Source organism: Oncorhynchus keta, chromosome 15 (genome assembly GCF_023373465.1).
Source record: "Oncorhynchus keta strain PuntledgeMale-10-30-2019 chromosome 15, Oket_V2, whole genome shotgun sequence".
NCBI classification, from domain to species: domain Eukaryota; kingdom Metazoa; phylum Chordata; class Actinopteri; order Salmoniformes; family Salmonidae; genus Oncorhynchus; species Oncorhynchus keta.
The window spans coordinates 3,779,732-3,807,132 of NC_068435.1; the positions used below are offsets into that span (position 1 = coordinate 3,779,732).

Sequence of the window (27,401 nt, forward strand, 5' to 3'; positions counted from 1 at the left end):
ACTGTATATACTGTATTCTATACCATCTTAGCCTATGTCACTCAGTCATTACTAATCTCATACTGTATATACTGTATTCTATACCATCTTAGCCTATGCCACTCTGTCATTACTCATCTCATAAAATTAAATGTATATATTCTTTTCCATTCCTTTTCTTTTTTTGATGAGTTTAGTTCTGACTGTGCAACAATATCTAACAAAGATAATTTGTAAAAATCCAAATAACTTCACAGATTTTCATTGTAAAGGGTTTAAACACTGTTTCCCAATGCTTGTTCAATGAATCATAAACAATGAATGAACATGCACCTGTGGAACGGTCGTTAAGACACTAACAGCTTACAGACTGGAGGCAATTAAGGTCACAGTTATGAAAACTTAGGACACTAAAGAGGCCTTTCTACTGACTCTGGAAAGCACCAAAAGAAAGATGCATAAGGTCCCTGCTCATCTGCGTTAACGTGCCTTAGGCATGCTGCAAGGAGGCATGAGGACTGCAGATGTGACCAGGGCAATAAATTGCAATGTTCGTACTGTGAGACGCCGAAGACAGCACTACAGGGAGACAGGATGGACAGCTGATCGTCCTCACAGTGGCAGACCACGTGTAACAACACCTGCACAGGATCGGTACATTCGAATATCACACCTGCGGGACAGGTACAGGATGGCAACAACAACTGTCCGAGTTACACCAGGAACGCACAATCCCTCCATCAGTGCTCAGACTGTCCGCAATAGGCTGAGAGAGGCTGGACTGAGGGCTTGTAGGCCTGTTGTAAGGCAGGTCCTCACCAGACATCACCGGCAACAACGTCGTCTATGGGCACAAACCCACCATCGCTGGACCAGACAGGACAGACAAGAGGTGTTCTTCACTGACGAGTCGCGGTTTTGTCCCACCAGGGGTGATGGTGGAATTCGCTTTTATCGTTGAAGGAATGAGCGTTACACCGAGGCCTGTACTCTGGAGCGGGATCGATTTGGAGGTGGAGGGTCCGTCATGGTCTGGGGCGGTGTGTCACAGCGTCATCTGACTGAGCTTGTTGTCATTGCAGGCAATCTCAACGCTGTGCGTTACAGGGAAGACCTCCTCCTCCCTCATGTGGTACACTTCCTGCAGGCTCATCCTGACATGACCCTCCAGTATGACAATGCCACCAGCCATACTGCTTGTTCTGTGCGTGATTTCCTGCAAGACAGGAATGTCAGTGTTCTGCCATGGCCAGCGAAGAGCCCGGATCTCAATCCCATTGAGTACATCTGGGACCCATTGGATTGGAGGGTGAGGGCCATTCCTCCCAGAAATGTCCAGGAACTTGCAGGTGCCTTGGTAGAAGACTGGGGTAACATCTCACAGCAAATACTGGCAAATCTGGTGCAGTCCATTGGGAGGAGATGCACTGCAGTACTTAATGCAGCTGGTGGCCACACCAGATACTGACTGTTACTTTTGATTTTGACCCCCCTTTGTTCAGGGACACATTACTCCATTTCTGTTAGTCACATGTCTGTGGAACCTGTTCAGTTTATGTCTGTTGTTGAACATTATGTTCATACAAATATTTACACATGTTAAGATTGCTGAAAATAAACGCAGTTGACAATGAGAGGATGTTTCTTTTTTTGCTGAGGTTAGAAGCGCAATCATTTCGCGATGACATCTTGCGAACCATGTGTATGTGACCAATAACATTTGATAACTACTGGGCATGCAGACACAAGTGTGGTCTTTTTACGTATGAAATTAAAATCCATGACCAGCATTCTTTCTCGAAATGGCCTTACTGTAGTGAATATGACGTTCTGTGTCTTTCCCCTAAAAAAGCGCCCAGTAGATTTGGTGCAATTGCACAGTGGATGGCTGACTTTTTCCGACTGCTTACGCTTTTGGTTTACTTACGGTAAGGTGGACCCGCAGTGTCCAGTATGGTATCAGGTGATCCACTAACTACGGAGCGAAGGCTGACTGGTGAAAAATGCAAAATGACATATAGCAAATGTTGGAGCATAATTCATTCACCTTTTCGGATCAAATATTGAATTTAATCACATCATTGGAGCTCCAATGTAACGATCTCGTGCTAGACCTGGTACGTGAAGGTGGATTTTTTTTGTATATTTAAATTTATGAAATACCACATTTGCAGAGGAAAAATATTGGCCACACCAACATGGGGCTGTGCTACAGTCTGCGTCCCCGGCTCTTCGGGGACCTGAGCGGGTCTATTTCAAACGCTACCTCGGACTCGGATCAGCCGCCAGACCCAGCTGTACCTTGCCGAGCCGGGGGAACTCGTCAAGAGGACACAGGGGGTTATGGCGAGACTTCGTCGCTCCGAGACGGTAGCAGCCAAGTACGCCATGGGGACACAGTCAAGCTCCCGCCCAGGGAGCCCCGCGGTAGAGACAACACGGGCACCGATGTAGTGCTCATACAGAACGGAGGCGGAGTAGGCAAGGGAACGGGCAAGGACCGCAGTCGACGAATACAGCTGCTGCAGAAAACAACCAGCACCCAAAAACAGAAAAACTGGGACAAACTGCTGGTGGAGGAGAAGGAGGCCGAGAGGGAGGCGAAGAAAATCAGCAAGAACATTGACAGGGCGTTAAAGGAGCTCAAACGGGAGTACAAACAGACACATCGGCTGCTATTACTGGGTAGGTTGGCACATTATTTGAAGATTATTTAATCATCTCCATTTTGTCGTGAACTGCGGCATTTCAGGTCGCTAGAGAGGTCAGTGCTGCGTGTGCTTATATCACTCCCGTTTTCCACGTTCAATGGTATCCCCGGCAGTCGTCATTTGACTGAACTGAAGATGGACGTTGAATATCATAGCCTACTTCATCCTCTACGTCTGCCCAGTTTACCCTTGTCCTGTCTACATCTTTCACGTCGCGTTCACTTACTAGTTGGAACTAGGAAACTCTAAAATGTTCGATTTTTCTAACTGGTTGTAGTGTTATACACGTGCTGCGTTCAATCATTTGGCAAGTCGCAAATGTCTTAGTTCTGACTAGCACGTGAACGCGACATCATATTTGATTGCAGTTACAGTAACACTAATGATCGGGTTGTTATTGTAACGCATCTTAGTCTCATCACACACACACACACACACACACACACACACACACACACACACACACACACACACACACACACACACACACACACACACACACACACACACACACACACACTAGCATAAATATGAAGTGTAAAATATGGATGCTACAGTTGGCTGACCAGTGGCTAAAGCCCAACACTTTAAATATTGAAGATGTACACGTTTTTAAAATGTTTTAAATGGCCTTTTATTCACATGAAGTTTAAAATGATTCCTTCCTCGAGTCTTAGCCATCGGCACCCATATACATATCATCAATAGAATGGGTCTCTCCATTCAAGTCAATAATGGCATAATGGTTGGACTGGCAGCCATTGTGAATCTACCCTGAGTTTACCAGTCAAATTGCCAGGGAAACACAAGCCTTTTCTATAGATTCTATCTCCATGTCTGCACCACCCATTGCCTTTACACAGCGTGGCTTTCTCTATGTCAATGTGTTACCCAGTGTGTCAGTGCTGTGGGAAAATTGGCTTCATCAGATCATAGAATAGTGGGATTCTTTCAAAGTAAATCTAAACAGTTTGCTGACAAGTGGTTCAAATCCATATAGGGTTTTATATTGCCTCATTAAAATCAATTCCATTCTTTTGGTTTCTCTCAACCATCCACCACACTATCCTAGTCTTTATACATAGGGGCATTCATCCACACTACCCTAGTCTTTATTCATAGGGGCATTCATCCACACTACCCTAGTCTTTATTCATAGGGGCATTCATCCACACTACCCTAGTCTTTATTCATAGGGGCCAACCATCCACCACACTACCCTAGTCTTTATACATAGGGGTCATTCATCCACACTACCCTAGTCTTTATACATAGGGGTCATTCATCCACACTACCCTAGTCTTTCTACATAGGGGTCATTCATCCACACTACCCTAGTCTTTATACATAGGGGCCAACCATTCACACTACCCTAGTCTTTATACATAGGGGCCAACCATCCACACTACCCTAGTCTTTATACATAGGGGCCAACCATCCACCACACTATCCTACTCTTTATACATAGAGGCCAACCATTCACACTACCCTAGTCTTTATACATAGGGGCCATCCATCCACACTACTCTTTATACATAGGGGCCAACCATCCACACTACTCTTTATACATAGGGGCCAACCATCCACCCCAGTCTTTATACATAGGGGCCAACCATCCACACTACCCTAGTCTTTATACATAGGGGCCAACCATCCACACTACCCTAGTCTTTATACATAGGGGCCAACCATCCACACTACCCTAGTCTTTATACATAGGGGCCAACCATCCACACTACCCTAGTCTTTATACATAGGGGCCAACCATCCACACTACCCTAGTCTTTATACATAGGGGTCATTCATCCACACTACCCTAGTATTTCTACATAGGGGTCATTCATCCACACTACCCTAGTCTTTATACATAGGGGCCAACCATCCACCACACTATCCTACTCTTTATTCATAGGGGCATTCATCCACACTAACCTAGTCTTTATACATAGGGGCCAACCATCCACCACACTATCCTACTCTTTATTCATAGGGGCATTCATCCACACTAACCTAGTCTTTATACATAGGGGCCAACCATCCACACTACCATAGTCTTTATACATAGTAGCCAACCATCCACCCTAGTCTTTATACATAGGGGCCAACCATCCACCCTCGTCTTTATACATAGGGGCCAACCATCCACCCTAGTCTTTATACATAGGGGCCATCCATCCACCCTAGTCTTTATACATAGGGGCCAACCATCCACCCTAGTCTTTATACATAGGGGCCAACCATCCACACTAGTCTTTATACATAGGGGCCAACCATCCACCCTAGTCTTTATACATAGGGGCCAACCATCCACCCTAGTCTTTATACATAGGGTCCAACCATCCACCCTAGTCTTTATACATAGGGGCCAACCATCCACCCTAGTCTTTATACATAGGGGCCAACCATCCACCCTAGTCTTTATACATAGGGGCCAACCATCCACCCCAGTCTTTATACATAGGGGCCAACCATCCACACTACCCTACTCTTTATACATAGGGGCCAACCATCCACCCTAGTCTTTATACATAGTAGCCAACCATCCACACTACCCTACTCTTTATACATAGGGGCCAACCATCCACCCTAGTCTTTATACATAAGGGGCCAACCATCCATACTACCCTAGTCTTTATACATAGGGGCCAACCATCCACACTACCATAGTCTTTATACATAGTAGCCAACCATCCACCCTAGTCTTTATACATAGGGGCCAACCATCCACACTTCTCTTTATACATAGGGGCCAACCATCCACACTTCTCTTTATACATAGGGGCCAACCATCCACACTACCCTAGTCTTTATACAGTGGGGCAAAAAGTATTTTGTCAGCCACCAATTGTGCAAGTTCTCCCACTTAAAAATATGAGAGAGGGCTGTAATTTTCACCATAGGTACACTTCAACTATGACAGACAAAATGAGAAGAAAAAAATCCAGAAAATCACATTGTAGAATTTTTAATGAATTTATGTTGGAAAATAAGTATTTGGCTACCTAAGAACAAGCAAGATTTCTGGCTCTCACAGACCTGTAACTTCTTTTTTAAGAGGCTCCTCTGTCCTCCATTAACGAGTGGAGGACATGTATTAATGGCACCTGTTTGAACTTGTTATCAGTATAAAAGACACCTGTCCACAACCTCAAACAGTCACACTCCAAACTCCACTATGGCCAAGACCAAAGAGCTGTCAAAGGACACCAGAAACAAAATTGTAGACCTGCACCAGGCTGGGAAGACTGAATCTGCAATTGGTAAGCAGCTTGGTTTGAAGAAATCAACTGTGGGAGCAATTATTAGGAAATGGAAGACATACAAGACCACTGATAATCTCCTCGATCTGGGACTCCACGCAAGATCTCACCCCGTGGGGTCAAAATGATCACAAGAACGGTGAGCAAAAATCACAGAACCACACGGGGGACCTAGTGAATGACCTGCAGAGAGCTGGGACCAAAGTAACAAAGCCTACCATCAGTAACACACTACGCTGCCAGGGACTCAAATCCTGCAGTGCCAGACGTGTCCCCCTGCTTAAGCCACTACATGTCCAGGCCAAAACATCATGCTTTGGGGCTGTTTTTCTGCAAAGGGACCAGGACGACTGATCTGTGTAAAGGAAAGAATGAATGGGGCCATGTATCATGAGATTTTGAGTGAAAACCCTCCTTCCATCAGCAAGGGCATTGAATATGAAACGTGGCTGGGTCTTTCAGCATGACAATGATCCCAAACTCACCGCTCGGGCAACGAAGGAGTGGCTTCGTAAGAAGCATTTCAAGGTCATGGAGTGAACTAGCCAGTCTCCAGATCTCAACCCCATAGAGTTGAAAGTCCGTGTTGCCCAGCAACAGCCCCAAAACATCACCGCTCTAGAGGAGATCTGCATGGAGGAATGGGCCAAAATACCAGCAACAGTGTTTGAAAACCGTGTGAAGACTTACAGAAAACGTTTGACCTCTGTCATTGCCAACAAAGGGTATATAACAAAGTATTGAGATAAACTTTTGTTATTGACCAAATACTTATTTTCCACCATAATTTGCAAATAAATTCATAAAAAAATCCTACAATGTGATTTTTAGGATTTTCTTTCTTCTCATTTTGTCTGTCATAGTTGAAGTGTACCTATGATGAACATTACAGGCCTCTCTCATCTTTTGAAGTGGGAGAACTTGCACAATTGGTGGCTAACTAAATACTTTTTTCCCCACTGTACAGGGAGGGGCCAACCATCCACACTACTCTTTATACATAGGGGCCAACCATCCACACTACTCTTTATACATAGGGGCCAACCATCCACACTACCCTAGTCTTTATACATAGGGGCCATCCATCCACACTACTCTTTATACATAGGGGCCAACCATCCACACTACCCTAGTCTTTATACATAGGGGCCATCCATCCACACTACTCTTTATACATAGGGGCCATCCATCCACACTACTCTTTATACATAGGGGCCAACCATCCACACTACTCTTTATACATAGGGGCCAACCATCCACACTACTCTTTATACATAGGGGCCAACCATCCACACTTCTCTTTATACATAGGGGCCAACCATCCACACTTCTCTTTATACATAGGGGCCAACCATCCACACTAGTCTTTATACATAGGGGCCAACCATCCACACTACCCTAGTCTTTATACATAGGGGCCATCCATCCACACTACTCTTTATACATAGGGGCCAACCATCCACACTTCTCTTTATACATAGGGGCCAACCATCCACACTTCTCTTTATACATAGGGGCCAACCATCCACACTACCCTAGTCTTTATACATAGGGGCCAACCATCCACACTACCCTAGTCTTTATACATAGGGGCCAACCATCCACACTACCCTAGTCTTTATACATAGGGGCCAACCATCCACACTACCCTAGTCCTTATACATAGGGGCCAACCATCCACACTACCCTAGTCTTTATACATAGGGGCCAACCATCCACACTACCCTAGTCTTTATACATAGGGGCCAACCATCCACACTACCCTAGTCTTTATACATAGGGGCCAACCATTCACACTAGTCTTTATACATAGGGGCCAACCATCCACACTAGTCTTTATACATAGGGGCCAACCATCCACACTAGTCTTTATACATAGGGGCCAACCATCCACACTAGTCTTTATACATAGGGGCCAACCATCCACACTAGTCTTTATACATAGGGGCCAACCATCCACACTAGTCTTTATACATAGGGGCCAACCATCCACACTAGTCTTTATACATAGGGGCCAACCATCCACCCTAGTCTTTATACATAGGGGCCAACCATCCACCCTAGTCTTTATACATAGGGGCCAACCATCCACCCTAGTCTTTATACATAGGGGCCAACCATCCACCCTAGTCTTTATACATAGGGGCCATCCATCCACCCTAGTCTTTATACATAGGGGCCATCCATCCACCCTAGTCTTTATACATAGAGGCCAACCATCCACACTAGTCTTTATACATAGGGGCCAACCATCCACACTACCCTAGTCTTTATACATAGGGGCCATCCATCCACACTACTCTTTATACATAGGGGCCAACCATCCACACTTCTCTTTATACATAGGGGCCAACCATCCACACTTCTCTTTATACATAGGGGCCAACCATCCACACTACCCTAGTCTTTATACATAGGGGCCAACCATCCACACTACCCTAGTCTTTATACATAGGGGCCAACCATCCACACTACCCTAGTCTTTATACATAGGGGCCAACCATCCACACTACCCTAGTCTTTATACATAGGGGCCAACCATCCACACTACCCTAGTCTTTATACATAGGGGCCAACCATCCACACTACCCTAGTCTTTATACATAGGGGCCAACCATCCACACTACCCTAGTCTTTATACATAGGGGCCAACCATCCACCCTAGTCTTTATACATAGGGGCCAACCATCCACACTAGTCTTTATGCATAGGGGCCAACCATCCACACTAGTCTTTATACATAGGGGCCAACCATCCACACTAGTCTTTATACATAGGGGCCAACCATCCACACTAGTCTTTATACATAGGAGCCAACCATCCACCCTAGTCTTTATACATAGGGGCCAACCATCCACCCTAGTCTTTATACATAGGGGCCAACCATCCACCCTAGTCTTTATACATAGGGGCCAACCATCCACCCTAGTCTTTATACATAGGGGCCATCCATCCACCCTAGTCTTTATACATAGGGGCCAACCATCCACCCTAGTCTTTATACATAGGGGCCAACCATCCACCCTAGTCTTTATACATAGGGGCCAACCATCCACCCCAGTCTTTATACATAGGGGCCAACCATCCACCCTAGTCTTTATACATAGGGGCCAACCATCCACCCTAGTCTTTATACATAGGGGCCAACCATCCACCCTAGTCTTTATACATAGGGGCCAACCATCCACCCCAATCTTTATACATAGGGGCCAACCATCCACACTACCCTACTCTTTATACATAGGGGCCAACCATCCACCCTAGTCTTTATACATAGTAGCCAACCAACCATCCACACTACCCTACTCTTTATACATAGGGGCCAACCATCCACCCTAGTCTTTATACATAAGGGGCCAACCATCCATACTACCCTAGTCTTTATACATAGGGGCCAACCATCCACACAACCCTACTCTTTATACATAGGGGCCAACTATCCACACTACCCTAGTCTTTATACATAGGGGCCATCCATCCACACTATTCTTTATACATAGGGGCCAACCATCCACACTATTCTTTATACATAGGGGCCAACCATCCACACTAGTCTTTATACATAGGGGCCAACCATCCACACTACCCTAGTCTTTATACATAGGGGTCAACCATCCACACTACCCTAGTCTTTATACATAGGGGCCAACCATCCACACTACCCTAGTCTTTATACATAGGGGCCAACCATCCACCATAGTCTTGATACATAGGGGCCAACCATCCACACTACCCTTTATACATAGGGGCCAACCATCCACACTACCCTTTATACATAGGGGCCAACCATCCACACTACCCTAGTCTTTATACATAGGGGCCAACCATCCACACTACCCTAGTCTTTATACATAGGGGCCAACCATCCACCCTAGTCTTTATACATAGGGGCCAACCATCCACCCTAGTCTTTATACATAGGGGCCAACCATCCACCCCAGTCTTTATACATAGGGGCCAACCATCCACACTACCCTAGTCTTTATACATAGGGGCCAACCATCCACACTACCCTAGTCTTTATACAGTGGGGCAAAAAAGTATTTCGTCAGCCACCAATTGTGCAAGTTCTCCCACTTAAAAATATGAGAGAGGCCTGTAATTTTCACCATAGGTACACTTCAACTATGACAGACAAAATGAGAAGAAAAAAAATCCAGAAAATCACATTGTAGAATTTTTAATGAATTTATGTTGGAAAATAAGTATTTGGCTACCTAAGAACAAGCAAGATTTCTCGCTCTCACAGACCTGTAACTTCTTCTTTAAGAGGCTCCTCTGTCCTCCACTCGTTACCTGTATTAATGGCACCTGTTTGAACTTGTTATCAGTATAAAAGACACCTGTCCACAACCTCAAACAGTCACACTGCAAACTCCACTATGGCCAAGACCAAAGAGCTGTCAAAGGACACCAGAAACAAAATTGTAGACCTGCACCAGGCTGGGAAGACTGAATCTGCAATTGGTAAGCAGCTTGGTTTGAAGAAATCAACTGTGGGAGCAATTATTAGGAAATGGAAGACATACAAGACCACTGATAATCTCCCTCGATCTGGGACTCCACGCAAGATCTCACCCCGTGGGGTCAAAATGATCACAAGAACGGTGAGTAAAAATTCCAGAACCACACGGGGGGACCTAGTGAATGACCTGCAGAGAGCTGGGACCAAAGTAACAAAGCCTACCATCAGTAACACACTACGCTGCCAGGGACTCAAATCCTGCAGTGCCAGACGTGTCCCCCTGCTTAAGCCACTACATGTCCAGGCCAAAACATCATGCTTTGGGGCTGTTTTTCTGCAAAGGGACCAGGACGACTGATCTGTGTAAAGGAAAGAATGAATGGGGCCATGTATCATGAGATTTTGAGTGAAAACCCTCCTTCCATCAGCAAGGGCATTGAATATGAAACGTGGCTGGGTCTTTCAGCATGACAATGATCCCAAACTCACCGCTCGGGCAACGAAGGAGTGGCTTCGTAAGAAGCATTTCAAGGTCATGGAGTGAACTAGCCAGTCTCCAGATCTCAACCCCATAGAGTTGAAAGTCCGTGTTGCCCAGCAACAGCCCCAAAACATCACCGCTCTAGAGGAGATCTGCATGGAGGAATGGGCCAAAATACCAGCAACAGTGTTTGAAAACCTTGTGAAGACTTACAGAAAATGTTTGACCTCTGTCATTGCCAACAAAGGGTATATAACATTATTGAGAAACTTTTGTTATTGACTAAATACTTATTTTCCACCATAATTTGCAAATAAATTCATAAAAAATCCTACAATGTGATTTTTAGGATTTTCTTTCTTCTCATTTTGTCTGTCATAGTTGAAGTGTACCTATGATGAACATTACAGGCCTCTCTCATCTTTTGAAGTGGGAGAACTTGCACAATTGGTGGCTAACTAAATACTTTTTTGCCCCACTGTACAGGGGCCAACCATCCACACTAGTCTTTATACATAGGGGCCAACCATCCACACTTCTCTTTATACATAGGGGCCAACCATCCACACTTCTCTTTATACATAGGGGCCAACCATCCACACAACACTAGTCTTTATACATAGGGGCCAACCATCCACACTACCCTAGTCTTTATACATAGGGGCCAACCATCCACACTACCCTGGTCTTTATACATAGGGGCCAACCATCCACACTACCCTAGTCTTTATACATAGGGGCCAACCATCCACACTACCCTAGTCTTTATACATAGGGGCCAACCATCCACACTACCCTAGTCTTTATACATAGGGGCCAACCATCCACCCTAGTCTTTATACATAGGGGCCAACCATCCACCCTAGTCTTTATACATAGGGGCCATCCATCCACCCTAGTCTTTATACATAGGGGCCAACCATCCACCCTAGTCTTTATACATAGGGGCCAACCATCCACACTAGTCTTTATACATAGGGGCCAACCATCCACACTAGTCTTTATACATAGGGGCCAACCATCCACACTACCCTAGTCTTTATACATAGGGGCCAACCATCCACACTACCCTAGTCTTTATACATAGGGGCCAACCATCCACACTACCCTTGTCTTTATACATAGGGGCCAACCATCCACACTACCCTAGTCTTTATACATAGGGGCCAACCATCCACACTACCCTAGTCTTTATACATAGGGGCCAACCATCCACACTACCCTAGTCTTTATACATAGGGGCCAACCATCCACACTACCCTAGTCTTTATACATAGGGGCCAACCATCGACACTACCCTAGTCTTTATACATAGGGGCCAACCATCCACCCTAGTCTTTATACATAGGGGCCAACCATCCACCCTAGTCTTTTATACATAGGGGCCAACCATCCACACTAGTCTTTATACATAGGGGCCAACCATCCACACTAGTCTTTATACATAGGGGCCAACCATCCACACTAGTCTTTATACATAGGGGCCAACCATCCACACTACCCTAGTCTTTATACATAGGGGCCAACCATCCGCCCTCGTCTTTATACATAGGGGCCAACCATCCACCCTCGTCTTTATACATAGGGGCCAACCATCCACACTAGTCTTTATACATAGGGGCCAACCATCCACACTAGTCTTTATACATAGGGGCCAACCATCCACCCTAGTCTTTATACATAGGGGCCAACCATCCACCCTAGTCTTTATACATAGGGGCCAACCATCCACCCCAGTCTTTATACATAGGGGCCAACCATCCACCCTAGTCTTTATACATAGGGGCCAACCATCCACCCTAGTCTCTATACATAGGGGCCAACCATCCACCCTAGTCTTTATACATAGGGGCCAACCATCCACCCTCGTCTTTATACATAGGGGCCAACCATCCACCCCAGTCTTTATACATAGGGGCCAACCATGCACCCTCGTCTTTATACATAGGGGCCAACCATCCACCCTAGTCTCTATACATAGGGGCCAACCATCCACCCTAGTCTTTATACATAGGGGCCAACCATCCACCCTAGTCTTTATACATAGGGGCCAACCATCCACCCTAGTCTTTATACATAGGGGCCAACCATCCACCCTAGTCTTTATACATAGGGGCCAACCATCCACCCTAGTCTTTATACATAGGGGCCAACCATCCACCCTAGTCTTTATACATAGGGGCCAACCATCCACCCTAGTCTTTATACATAGGGGCCATCCATCCACCCTAGTCTTTATACATAGGGGCCAACCATCCACCCTAGTCTTTATACATAGGGGCCAACCATCCACCCTAGTCTTTATACATAGGGGCCAACCATCCACCCTAGTCTTTATACATAGGGGCCATCCATCCACCCTAGTCTTTATACATAGGGGCCAACCATCCACCCTAGTCTTTATACATAGGGGCCAACCATCCACACTAGTCTTTATACATAGGGGCCAACCATCCACACTAGTCTTTATACATAGGGGCCAACCATCCACACTAGTCTTTATACATAGGGGCCAACCATCCACCCTCGTCTTTATAAATAGGGGCCAACCATCCACCCTAGTCTTTATACATAGGGGCCAACCATCCACCCTCGTCTTTATACATAGGGGCCAACCATCCACCCTCGTCTTTATAAATAGGGGCCAACCATCCACCCTAGTCTTTATACATAGGGGCCAACCATCCACCCTAGTCTTTATACATAGGGGCCAACCATCCACCCTCGTCTTTATAAATAGGGGCCAACCATCCACCCTAGTCTTTATACATAGGGGCCAACCATCCACCCTCGTCTTTATAAATAGGGGCCAACCATCCACCCTAGTCTTTATACATAGGGGCCATCCATCCACCCTCGTCTTTATACATAGGGGCCATCCATCCACCCTCGTCTTTATACATAGGGGCCAACCATCCACCCTCGTCTTTATAAATAGGGGCCAACCATCCACCCTCGTCTTTATAAATAGGGGCCAACCATCCACCCTAGTCTTTATACATAGGGGCCAACCATCCACCCTAGTCTTTATACATAGGGGCCAACCATCCACCCTAGTCTTTATACATAGGGGCCAACCATCCACCCTCGTCTTTATACATAGGGGCCAACCATCCACACTAGTCTTTATACATAGGGGCCAACCATCCACTCTCGTCTTTATACATAGGGGCCAACCATCCACCCTCGTCTTTATACATAGGGGCCAACCATCCACCCTAGTCTTTATACATAGGGGCCAACCATCCACCCCAGTCTTTATACATAGGGGCCAACCATCCACACTAGTCTTTATACATAGGGGCCAACCATCCACCCTAGTCTTTATACATAGGGGCCAACCATCCACCCCAGTCTTTATACATAGGGGCCAACCATTCACACTAGTCTTTATACATAGGGGCCAACCATTCACACTAGTCTTTATACATAGGGGCCAACCATTCACACTAGTCTTTATACATAGGGGCCAACCATCCACCCTAGTCTTTATACATAGGGGCCAACCATCCACCCTAGTCTTTATACATAGGGGCCAACCATCCACCCTAGTCTTTATACATAGGGGCCAACCATCCACCCTAGTCTTTATACATAGGGGCCAACCATCCACACTAGTCTTTATACATAGGGGCCAACCATCCACACTAGTCTTTATACATAGGGGCCAACCATTCACACTAGTCTTTATACATAGGGGCCATCCATCCACACTAGTCTTTATACATAGGGGCCATCCATCCACACTAGTCTTTATACATAGGGGCCATCCATCCACACTAGTCTTTATACATAGGGGCCATCCATCCACACTAGTCTTTATACATAGGGGCCAACCATTCACATGGCTTTCATCAGGACGTTATAAATCACTGGGTGTCCACCTTATTCCTCTTTCTCTCTGAAATGTCTGAACTGGTCAGACGGGGGGGGTTGGACTAACTGTCCAGATGGGGGGGCGTTGGACTGTAACTGTTCAGATGGGGGGTTGGACTGTAACTGTTCAGATGGGGGGGGTTGGACTGTAACTGTTCAGATGGGGGGGGTTGGACTGTAACTGTTCAGATGGGGGGGGGTTGGACTGTAACTGTTCAGATGGGGGTTGGACTGTAACTGTTCAGGTGGGGGGGTTGGACTGTAACTGTTCAGGTGGGGGGCATTGGACTGTAACTGTTCAGATGGGGGGGGCGTTGGACTGTAACTGTTCAGATGGGGGGTTGGACTGTAACTGTTCAGGTGGGGGGCGTTGGACTGTAACTGTTCAGATGGGGGGTTGGACTGTAACTGTTCAGGTGGGGGGCGTTGGACTGTAACTGTTCAGATGGGGGTTGGACTGTAACTGTTCAGGGGGGTGGACTAACTGTTCAGATGGGGGGGTTGGACTGTAACTGTTCAGATGGGGGTGGGGGTTGGACTGTAACTGTTCAGATGGGGTGGGGGTTGGACTGTAACTGCTCAGGTGGGGGTGGGGGGTGGGGGGTTGGACTGTAACTGCTCAGGTGGGGGTGTGGGGGTGGGGGGGGGTTGGACTGTAACTGTTCAGGTGGGGGGGTTGGACTAACTGTTCAGATGGGGGGTTGGACTGTAACTGTTCAGATGGGGGTGGGGGTTGGACTGTAACTGCTCAGGTGGGGGTGGGGGGTGGGGGGGGTTGGACTGTAACTGTTCAGATGGGGGGGGGTTGGACTGTAACTGTTCAGGTGGGGGGTGGACTGTAACTGTTCAGATGGGGGGGGGTTGGACTGTAACTGTTCAGATGGGGGTGGGGGGTTGGACTGTAACTGTTCAGGTGGGGGTGGGGGGTGGACTGTAACTGTTCAGATGGGGGGTTGGACTGTAACTGTTCAGATGGGGGGTTGGACTGTAACTGTTCAGGTGGGGGGTTGGACTGTAACTGTTCAGATGGGGGGGGGGGGTTGGACTGTAACTGCTCAGGTGGGGGTGGGGGGTGGGGGTTGGACTGTAACTGTTCAGATGGGGGTGGGGGACTGTAACTGCTCAGGTGGGGGTGGGGGGTGGGGGTTGGACTGTAACTGTTCAGATGGGGGGTTGGACTAACTGTTCAGATGGGGGGGGTTGGACTGTAACTGTTCAGATGGGGGTGGGGGTTGGACTGTAACTGTTCAGATGGGGGTGGGGGGGTTGGACTAACTGTTCAGATGGGGGGGGGGGGGTTGGACTAACTGTTCAGATGATGGGGGGTTGGACTGTAACTGTTCAGATGGGGGTGGGGGGTTGGACTGTAACTGTTCAGATGGGGGTGGGGGTTGGACTGTAACTGCTCAGGTGGGGGTGGGGGGTGGGGGGGTTGGACTGTAACTGCTCAGGTGGGGGTGGGGGGTGGGGGGTTGGACTGTAACTGTTCAGGTGGGGGGGTTGGACTAACTGTTCAGATGGGGGGGGTTGGACTGTAACTGTTCAGATGGGGGTGGGGGTTGGACTGTAACTGCTCAGGTGGGGGGGGGGGGGGGGGGGGGGTTGGACTGTAACTGTTCAGATGGGGGGTTGGACTGTAACTGTTCAGGTGGGGGGTTGGACTGTAACTGTTCAGATGGGGGGTTGGACTGTAACTGTTCAGGTGGGGGGTGGGGGTTGGACTGTAACTGTTCAGATGGGGGTGGGGGGTTGGACTGTAACTGCTCAGGTGGGGGTGGGGGGTGGGGTTGGACTGTAACTGTTCAGATGGGGGGGGTTGGACTAACTGTTCAGATGGGGGGGGTTGGACTGTAACTGTTCAGATGGGGGTGGGGGTTGGACTGTAACTGTTCAGATGGGGGTGGGGGGTTGGACTGTAACTGCTCAGGTGGGGGGGGTTGGACTGTAACTGCTCAGGTGGTGGTGGGGGGTTGGACTGTAACTGTTCAGATGGGGGTGGGGGTTGGACTGTAACTGCTCGGGTGGGGGGTTGGACTGTAACTGTTCAGGTGGGGGGTGGGGGGTTGGACTGTAACTGTTCAGATGGGGGTGGGGGTTGGACTGTAACTGTTCAGATGGGGGTGGGGGGGGTTGGACTGTAACTGTTCAGATGGGGGTGGGGACTGTAACTGCTCAGGTGGGGGTGGGGGGGTTGGACTGTAACTGTTCAGATGGGGTGGGGGTGGGGGTTGGACTGTAACTGTTCAGATGGGGGTGGGGGGTTGGACTGTAACTGCTCAGGTGGGGGTGGGGGGTTGGACTGTAACTGTTCAGATGGGGGTGGGGGTTGGACTGTAACTGCTCAGGTGGGGGTGGGGGTGGGGGTTGGACTGTAACTGTTCAGATGGGGGTGGGGGGTTGGACTGTAACTGTTCAGATGGGGGGTTGGACTGTAACTGCTCAGGTGGGGGTGGGGGGTGGGGGTTGGACTGTAACTGTTCAGATGGGGGGGGGTGGACTTAACTGTTCAGGTGGGGGGGGTTGGACTGTAACTGTTCAGGTGGGGGGGGGTTGGACTAACTGTTCAGATGGGGGGGGTTGGACTGTAACTGTTCAGATGGGGGTGGGGGTTGGACTGTATCTGTTCAGGTGGGGGTGGGGGTGGGGGCGTTGGACTGTATCTGTTCAGGTGGGGGTGGGGGCGTTGGACTGTATCTGTTCAGATGGGGGTGGGGGGTGGGGGGTTGGACTGTATCTGTTCAGGTGGGGGTGGGGGTGGGGGCGTTGGACTGTATCTGTTCAGATGGGGGTGGGGGTGGGGGTGGGGGGTTGGACTGTATCTGTTCAGGTGGGGGTGGGGGGTTGGACTGTATCTGTTCAGATTGGGGTGGGGGGGGTTGGACTGTAACTGTTCAGATACTGTTCAAAACCCTGTTTTACTCACAACACTGGTAATCTATGTGGAGAACCCTGTTTTACTCACAACACTGGTAATCTATGTGGAGAACCCTGTTTTACTCACAACACTGGAAATCTATGTGGAGAACCCTGTTTTACTCACAACACTGGTAATCTATGTGGAGAACCCTGTTTTACTCACAACACTGGTAATCTATGTGGAGAACCCTGTTTTACTCACAACACTGGTAATCTATGTGGAGAACCCTGTTTTACTCACAACACTGGTAATCTATGTGGAGAACCCTGTTTTACTCACAACACTGGTAATCTATGTGGAGAACCCTGTTTTACTCAACACTGGTAATCTATGTGGAGAACCCTGTTTTACTCACAACACTGGTAATCTATGTGGAGAACCCTGTTTTACTCACAACACTGGTAATCTATGTGGAGAACCCTGTTTTACTGACAACACTGGTAATCTATGTGGAGAACCCTGTTTTACTGACAACACTGGTAATCTATGTGGAGAACCCTGTTTTACTCACAACACTGGAAATCTATGTGGAGAACCCTGTTTTACTCAACACTGGTAATCTATGTGGAGAACCCTGTTTTACTCACAACACTGGTAATCTATGTGGAGAACCCTGTTTTACTCACAACACTGTTAATCTATGTGGAGGCCAATAGGAAGGATCACAGGCTATTCATTACAGTACTAAAGCATGCAACAACACTCTAAGGGGGTTGTTAAGGGTTTATAACTAGTTGATAGACTTATTCACGAATAAGTTATTTATTACCCAATCAGTTTTAACATAGTAGTGGAGGACGATGTCTCTATGCTGATAAAAATGGCAAAACTGATCGTAGACCAGCACTCCTACTCTGAGACGCTTGATACATACAGCCCTAAACTACATTTAAGCAGAGAGCCCAGTTGAGTTCCTCTCCTTGATAGACTCCAGGCCTTCCATTAGGTCGCTGGTATTCCGTATATACTGTAATCCGGGTAATTTGGGAATAGCCACAGGATGGTTTTTCTATAACATTTTAAACTATTTATTTTTATCAAGAAATTATTTGTAGAATTTATACTTTTTTTAAGTAAATACCTACTTGTGCAGTACGTTAGGAGATGAAGCAGAATCCGTTCTTCATTTCACCTCTTACTTTTCATAATGTATCATAGTTCCCCAGGACAGTGGTTCCTGTCACGTGTTTGTTTTGTAAATAGCACGACGGGAGGAAGTGGGAACAGGGGAGTCCAGCTGTGTGTTGACAGGGGTCGTGTTTAAATTGAAAGTCAGAGTTATTTTGCTTCAATAGAGTGATCAGGGACGTACAACTATAGTTTTCCTTCACAGAAAACACATTTAGTGCAACACATGCAACATAAAAAAAGCTTCCTGTTTTATCAGAGAGCAGAAGTGCGATGCTATTTGGCTGGCAGCCACACAAGTAAATACAATGGAAAAAACAAGGTATTTTTTTGCAAAATTATGTATGGCCATCATATTTCTAATGTCTGTCATAGAAAGAATGTAGCCAGCTACATTTCCTAATGTTTTGCTTAAAGTTAGTCTTGCATTTTACGCCCAGAAAAGTAGAGAGAAAAGCAGGCTGGCTACGCTCAGAAAAGTAGAGCGAAAAAGCAGGCTGGCTACACCCAGAAAAGTAGAAAAAAACAGGCTGGCTACACCCAGATAAGTAGAGAGAAAAGCATGCTGGCTACACCCAGAACAGTAGAGAGAAAAGCAGGCTGGCAACGCCCAGAAAAGTAGAGAAAAGCAGGCTGGCAACGCCCAGAAAATTTGAGAAAAGAAGGCTGGATACACCCAGATAAGTAGAGAGAAAAGCATGCTGGCTACGCCCAGAAAAGTAGAGAAAAGCAGGCTGGCTATGCCGGAAAATTTGAGAAAAGCAGGCTGGCTACACAAAGAAAAGCAGGCTGGCTACACCCAGAAAAGTAGAGAGAAAAGCAGGCTGGCTACACCCAGAAAAGTAGAGAGAAAAGCAGGCTGGCTACGCCCAGAAAAGCAGGCTGGCTACGCCCAGAAAAGTAGAGAGAAAAGTAGGCTGGCTACGCCCAGAAAAGTAGAGAGAAAAGCAGGCTGGCTACGCCCAGAAAAGTAGAGAGAAAAGCAGGCTGGCTACGCCCAGAAAAGTAGAGAGAAAAGCAGGCTGGCTACGCCCAGAAAAGTAGAGAGAAAAGCAGGCTGGCTACGCCCAGAAAAGTAGAGAGAAAGGCAGGCTGGCTACGCCCAGAAACGTAGAGAGAAAAGCAGGCTGGCTACGCCCAGAAAAGTAGAGAGAAAGGCAGGCTGGCTACGCCCAGAAAAGTAGAGAGAAAGGCAGGCTGGCTACGCCCAGAAAAGTAGAGAGAAAGGCAGGCTGGCTACGCCCAGAAAAGTAGAGAGAAAGGCAGGCTGGCTACGCCCAGAAAAGTAGAGAGAAAGGCAGGCTGGCTACGCCCAGAAAAGTAGAGAGAAAGGCAGGCTGGCTACGCCCAGAAAAGTAGAGAGAAAAGCAGGCTGGCTACGCCCAGAAAAATAGAGAGAAAAGCAGGCTGGCTACGCCCAGAAAAGTAGAGAGAAAGCTGATGGAATGGTCATTCGTGAATTCTCATCTGAGTTTAGAAGTGCAACAGAAGCTCAAAATTAGTCTAAACCCGATCAGAAATGACAAGAAGCTAGATCTGTGACATTTATTTTGTGTTTAATCTTTTTTTTTCTGCATAAAAAAATGGAGAACTGTGTTTAACTTGCTAGTTTTCTTAGTAGGTGGCTAAATTAATAAGGAATCAGGGCATCAAATAAATGAGCTTTCTGCCGTGTTTGAGAAGTCAAAGCCCTTTGGATGAGTTACAGTGCATACGGAAAATATTCAGACCCCTTGACTTCTTCCACATTTTGTTTCGTTACAGCCTTATTCTAAAATTGATTACCCACAACGCCCCATAATGACCAAGACAGGTTTTTAGAAGGTTTTGCAAATGTATTTTAAAAATATTTTAAAAACTTGGACAATTGCATAAGAATTAAGACCCTTTACTCAGTACTTTGTTGAAGTACCTTTTGGTAGTGACTTTTGCCTTGAGTCTTCTTGGGTTTGACGCTACAAGTTTGGCACACCTGTTTTTGGGGAGTTTCTTTCATTCTTCTCTGCAGATTCTCTCAATCTCTGTCAGGTTGAATGGGGAGCGTTGCTGCACAGCTATTTTCAGGTCTCTGCAGAGATGTTCGATCGGGTTCAAGTCAGGGTTCTGGCTGGGCCACTCAAGGACATTCAGAGACTTGTCCCGAAGCCACACCTGCATTGTCTTGGCTGTGTGCTTAGGCTCGTTGTCCTGTTGGGAGGTGAACCTTCTCCCCAGTCTGAGGTCCTGAGCGCTGGAGCAGGTTTTAATCAAGGATCTCTCTGTACTTTGTTCCGTTCATCTTTCCCTTCATCCTGACTAGTCTACCAGTCCCTGCAGCTGAAAAACATCTCCACAGCATGATGCTGCCACCACCATGCTTCACCGTAGGGATGGTGTCAGGTTTCCTCCAGTTGTGACGCTTGGCATTCAGGCCAAGCACAATCCTATCTCGGCGCTCAACGGACAACTCCTTCAACTTCATGGCTTGGTTTTTGCTCTGACATGCACTGTCAACTGTGGGACCTTATATAGACAGGTGTGTGCCTTTCCAAATCATGTCCAATCAATTGAATTTACCACAGGTGGACTCGAATCAATTTGTAGAATCATCTCAAGGATGAACAATGGATTTTTTTGCGGGGGGGAGTTTTGGTGCCCCCTTGTGTACTAAGCTGGTACTACCATAAATCCAGTGGTGAGAGCAGTGGGACGATATGGACATCTGGATACCACACAACCATAATGTCCATGTCATTTCAGCAAGCCATGACACACACCATCTCAGATTTCTCTGCAATAGTTTCTGTAGTTTAAAAACAGATAAGCTAAGAATTCCTGCAACATTATTTAGTTGAAAGACAATTTGGAAGTCTGACAAATTGAGCTAATTGATTGCACCCAAATTGTCCATTTCAATTTTATAGATTCATATAATATTTAAAAATATATAGTACCCAATGTCCGATTTGGGCCAAACCTCCTAACAAACATGGATTCAGATGTGAGAAATCCAAATTAATGGGCAAAAGCCACCCACGGACCCCCCAAACCCCACACCAAGCCTACCCCAACGCCCAGTTTATAGTAACAGCAGGAACACCACCATCTAGTGGTCAGAACCTGGACCCCCCAAACCCCACACCAAGCCTACCCCAACGCCCAGTTTATAGTAACAGCAGGAACACCACCATCTAGTGGTCAGAACCTGGACCCCCCAAACCCCACACCAAGCCTACCCCAACGCCCAGTTTATAGTAACAGCAGGAACACCACCATCTAGTGGTCAGAACCTGGACCCCCCAAACCCCACACCAAGCCTACCCCAACGCCCAGTTTATAGTAACAGCAGGAACACCACCATCTAGTGGTCAGAACCTGGACCCCCCAAACCCCACACCAAGCCTACCCCAACGCCCAGTTTATAGTAACAGCAGGAACACCACCATCTAGTGGTCAGAACCTGGTAATATCAGGAACCATCTAGTGGTCAGAACCTGGTAATATCAGGAACCATCTAGTGGCCAGGTTGGGGTGGACTGATACTGTATACTGGTTGGTGGTGTGGACTGATACAGTATACTGGTTGGTGGGGTGGACTGATACAGTATACTGGTTGGTGGGGTGGACTGATACTGTATACTGGTTGGTGGGGTGGACGGATACTGTATACTGGTTGGTGGGGTGGACTGATACTGTATACTGGTTGGTGGGGTGGACTGATACTGTATACTGGTTGGTGGTGTGGACTGATACTGTATACTGGTTGGTGGGGTGGACTGATACTGTATACTGGTTGGTGGGGTGGACTGATACTGTATACTGGTTGGTGGTGTGGACTGATACTGTATACTGGTTGGTGGTGTGGACTGATACTGTATACTGGTTGGTGGGGTGGACTGATACTGTATACTGGTTGGTGGGGTGGACTGATACTGTATACTGGTTGGTGGGGTGGACTGATACTGTATACTGGTTGGTGGGGTGGACTGATACTGTATACTGGTTGGTGGGGTGGACTGATACTGTATACTGGTTGGTGGTGTGGACTGATACTGTATACTGGTTGGTGGTGTGGACTGATACTGTATACTGGTTGGTGGGGTGGACTGATACTGTATACTGGTTGGTGGGGTGGACTGATACTGTATACTGGTTGGTGGTGTGGACTGATACTGTATACTGGTTGGTGGGGTGGACTGATACTGTATACTGGTTGGTGGGGTGGACTGATACAGTATACTGGTTGGTGGGGTGGACTGATACTGTATACTGGCTGGTGGGGTGGACTGATACTGTATACTGGTTGGTGGTGTGGACTGATACTGTATACTGGTTGGTGGGGTGGACTGATACTGTATACTGGTTGGTGGTGTGGACTGATACTGTATACTGGTTGGTGGGGTGGACTGATGCAGTATACTGGTTGGTGGTGTGGACTGATACAGTATACTGGTTGGTGGGGTGGACTGATACTGTATACTGGTTGGTGGGGTGGACTGATACAGTATACTGGTTGGTGGTGTGGACTGATACAGTATACTGGTTGGTGGGGTGGGCTTGATGTGTCATCTTAATCATTGTTAATAGGTTTCTTCCCAATCTGATGTTGTGTACATTAGTTAATATTAATATACATATTATAAGAATCCCATAAACGGAAATGGATCATTTGGATTCAATCAATTAGCTTAAGTACTATTTCCCTATATAGTTCACTTCTTTTGACCAGGCCGCACCCTATTCCCTATATAGTTCACTTCTTTTGACCAGGCCGCACCCTATTCCCTATATAGTTCACTTCTTTTGACCAGGCCGTATCCCTATTCTTTATATAGTGCACTACTTTCACCAGAGTCCCATCGCTACAATTTCAGACACAGCCAGCCAGCCATAGCCCTGGTCTAAAGTAGTGCACTACATAGGGAATAGGGCCCTGGTCTATAGTAGTGCACTACATAGGGAATAGGGCTCTGGTCTAAAGTAGTGCACTACATAGGGAATAGGGCTCTGGTCTAAAGTAGTGCACTACATAGGGCCCTGGTCTATAGTAGTGCACTACATAGGGAATAGGGCCCTGGCCTAAAGTAGTGCACTACATAGGGAATACGGGGCCATTGAAGCCCCAGTGTTCCTCCACAGTGAGGCCAGAGTGCTGGCTGAGCCCTTGGGACGGTTGTTAAGACGAAGGTTGGTGTGTATTCTCTCTGTTTCTTTTGAAAGTGGACACCTTCCAAACAGTGTAACATTTCAGCCAGGCCAAGGTGTGCCGGCCCGGCTAATCTGTTTGTAGTAGCGCACGGCAGCTGTTTCCTTGAGTAACGATACAGTCAGAAGGAAGTACATAAGTATCTGGTTGAAATAATACAATTAATCAGTAGTCATTGTGTTGTTAGGTGTTCTGGAACTGTGTTACATAATTGACATTATAGAATGTTTATGTTCTAGAATGTCTAGGTTCTAGAATATAACTAGTATTCATGATCACCACCTTGATGAGTGCTTCCCTCTTATCAGTCTGGCTTCATTTACATTCAAGCCACTTGACTTTGATAGGCCTACTTCATACACTGTGTTCTGATTTGGTGGCAGGCCAAACTCACCATTGATTCCAGGAAGGGAAGCAGGGAATCCATTGTTAGGCCACATTTATAAATTGGAGGGTTCGAGCCCTGAATGCTGATTGGCTGACAGCCGTGGTATATCAGCCCATATACCATGGGTATGACAAAACATATCTTTTTACTGCTCTAATTATGTTGGTAACCAGTTTATAATGGCAACAAGGCACCTCAGGGCTTTGTGGTATATGACCAATATACCATGGCTAAGGGCTGTGTTCAGGCACTCCACGATGCGTCGTGCTTTTGAACAGTCCTTGGCTGTGGTATATTGGCCATATACCCCACCCCCTCGGGCATTATTGCTTAATTAGACCACATTAGGAAAGGGAGCAGGGGATCCATTGGTAGACCACATTAGGTAGGAAAGGGAGCAGGGGATCCATTGGTAGACCACATTAGGAAAGGAAGCAGGGGATCCATTGGTAGACCACATTAGGAAAGGAAGCAGGGGATCCATTGGTAGACCACATTAGGAAAGGGAGCAGGGGATCCATTGGTAGACCACATTAGGAAAGGAAGCAGGGGATCCATTGGTAGACCACATTAGGAAAGGGAGCAGGGGATCCATTGGTAGACCACATTAGGAAAGGGAGCAGGGGATCCATTGGTAGACCACATTAGGAAAGGGAGCAGGGGATCCATTGGTAGACCACATTAGGAAAGGAAGCAGGGGATCCATTGGTAGACCACATTAGGAAAGGGAGCAGGGGATCCATTGGTAGACCACATTAGGAAAGGAAGCAGGGGATCCATTGGTATACCACATTAGGAAAGGAAGCAGGGGATCCATTGGTATACCACATTAGGAAAGGAAGCAGGGGATCCATTGGTAGACCACATTAGGAAAGGAAGCAGGGGATCCATTGGTAGACCACATTAGGAAAGGAAGCAGGGGATCCATTGGTAGACCACATTAGGAAAGGGAGCAGGGATCCATTGGTAGACCACATTAGGAAAGGAAGCAGGGGATCCATTGGTAGACCACATTAGGAAAGGGAGCAGGGGATCCATTGGTAGACCACATTAGGAAAGGGAGCAGGGGATCCATTGGTAGACCACATTAGGAAAGGAAGCAGGGGATCCATTGGTAGACCACATTAGGAAAGGAAGCAGGGGATCCATTGGTAGACCACATTAGGAAAGGGAGCAGGGGATCCATTGGTAGACCACATTAGGAAAGGAAGCAGGGGATCCATTGGTATACCACATTAGGAAAGGAAGCAGGGGATCCATTGGTATACCACATTAGGAAAGGAAGCAGGGGATCCATTGGTAGACCACATTAGGAAAGGAAGCAGGGGATCCATTGGTATACCACATTAGGAAAGGAAGCAGGGGATCCATTGGTAGACCACATTAGGAAAGGAAGCAGGGGATCCATTGGTAGACCACATTAGGAAAGGAAGCAGGGGATCCATTGGTAGACCACATTAGGAAAGGAAGCAGGGGATCCATTGGTAGACCACATTAGGAAAGGAAGCAGGGGATCCATTGGTAGACCACATTAGGAAAGGAAGCAGGGGATCCATTGGTAGACCACATTAGGAAAGGAAGCAGGGGATCCATTGGTAGACCACATTAGGAAAGGAAGCAGGGGATCCATTGGTAGACCACATTAGGAAAGGAAGCAGGGGATCCATTGGTAGACCACATTAGGAAAGGAAGCAGGGGATCCATTGGTAGACCACATTAGGAAAGGAAGCAGGGGATCCATTGGTAGACCACATTAGGAAAGGAAGCAGGGGATCCATTGGTAGACCACATTAGGAAAGGAAGCAGGGGATCCATTGGTATACCACATTAGGAAAGGAAGCAGGGGATCCATTGGTAGACCACATTAGGAAAGGAAGCAGGGGATCCATTGGTAGACCACATTAGGAAAGGAAGCAGGGGATCCATTGGTAGACCACATTAGGAAAGGAAGCAGGGGATCCATTGGTAGACCACATTAGGAAAGGAAGCAGGGGATCCATTGGTAGACCACATTAGGTAGGAAAGGAAGCAGGGGATCCATTGGTAGACCACATTAGGTAGGAAAGGAAGCAGGGGATCCATTGGTAGACCACATTAGGAAAGGAAGCAGGGGATCCATTGGTAGACCACATTAGGAAAGGGAGCAGGGGATCCATTGGTAGACCACATTAGGAAAGGAAGCAGGGGATCCATTGGTAGACCACATTAGGTAGGAAAGGAAGCAGGGGATCCATTGGTAGACCACATTAGGAAAGGGAGCAGGGGATCCATTGGTAGACCACATTAGGAAAGGGAGCAGGGGATCCATTGGTAGACCACATTAGGAAAGGAAGCAGGGGATCCATTGGTAGACCACATTAGGAAAGGAAGCAGGGGATCCATTGGTATACCACATTAGGAAAGGAAGCAGGGGATCCATTGGTAGACCACATTAGGAAAGGAAGCAGGGGATCCATTGGTAGACCACATTAGGAAAGGAAGCAGGGGATCCATTGGTAGACCACATTAGGAAAGGAAGCAGGGGATCCATTGGTAGACCACATTAGGAAAGGAAGCAGGGGATCCATTGGTAGACCACATTAGGAAAGGAAGCAGGGATCCATTGGTAGACCACATTAGGAAAGGAAGCAGGGGATCCATTGGTAGACCACATTAGGAAAGGAAGCAGGGGATCCATTGGTAGACCACATTAGGAAAGGAAGCAGGGGATCCATTGGTAGACCACATTAGGAAAGGAAGCAGGGGATCCATTGGTAGACCACATTAGGAAAGGAAGCAGGGGATCCATTGGTAGACCACATTAGGAAAGGAAGCAGGGGATCCATTGGTAGACCACATTAGGAAAGGGAGCAGGGGATCCATTGGTAGACCACATTAGGAAAGGAAGCAGGGGATCCATTGGTAGACCACATTAGGTAGGAAAGGAAGCAGGGGATCCATTGGTAGACCACATTAGGTAGGAAAGGAAGCAGGGGATCCATTGGTAGACCACATTAGGAAAGGGAGCAGGG

General features: G+C 47.2%; 1 protein-coding gene across 1 annotated transcript in view; it reads left to right on the forward strand.

Annotated features, from left to right (window-relative positions):
- The first annotated feature begins 1,947 nt into the window (after positions 1-1,947).
- Positions 1,948-27,401, forward strand: part of LOC118378035 (guanine nucleotide-binding protein G(olf) subunit alpha) — a 131,970-nt gene continuing 106,516 nt past the window's right edge. Inside the window, exon 1 of the mRNA XM_052462901.1 lies at positions 1,948-2,664. Coding sequence (XP_052318861.1) covers positions 2,178-2,664 — 487 coding nt within the window. The 5' untranslated portion in view covers positions 1,948-2,177. The remainder of the gene's footprint in view (positions 2,665-27,401) is intronic.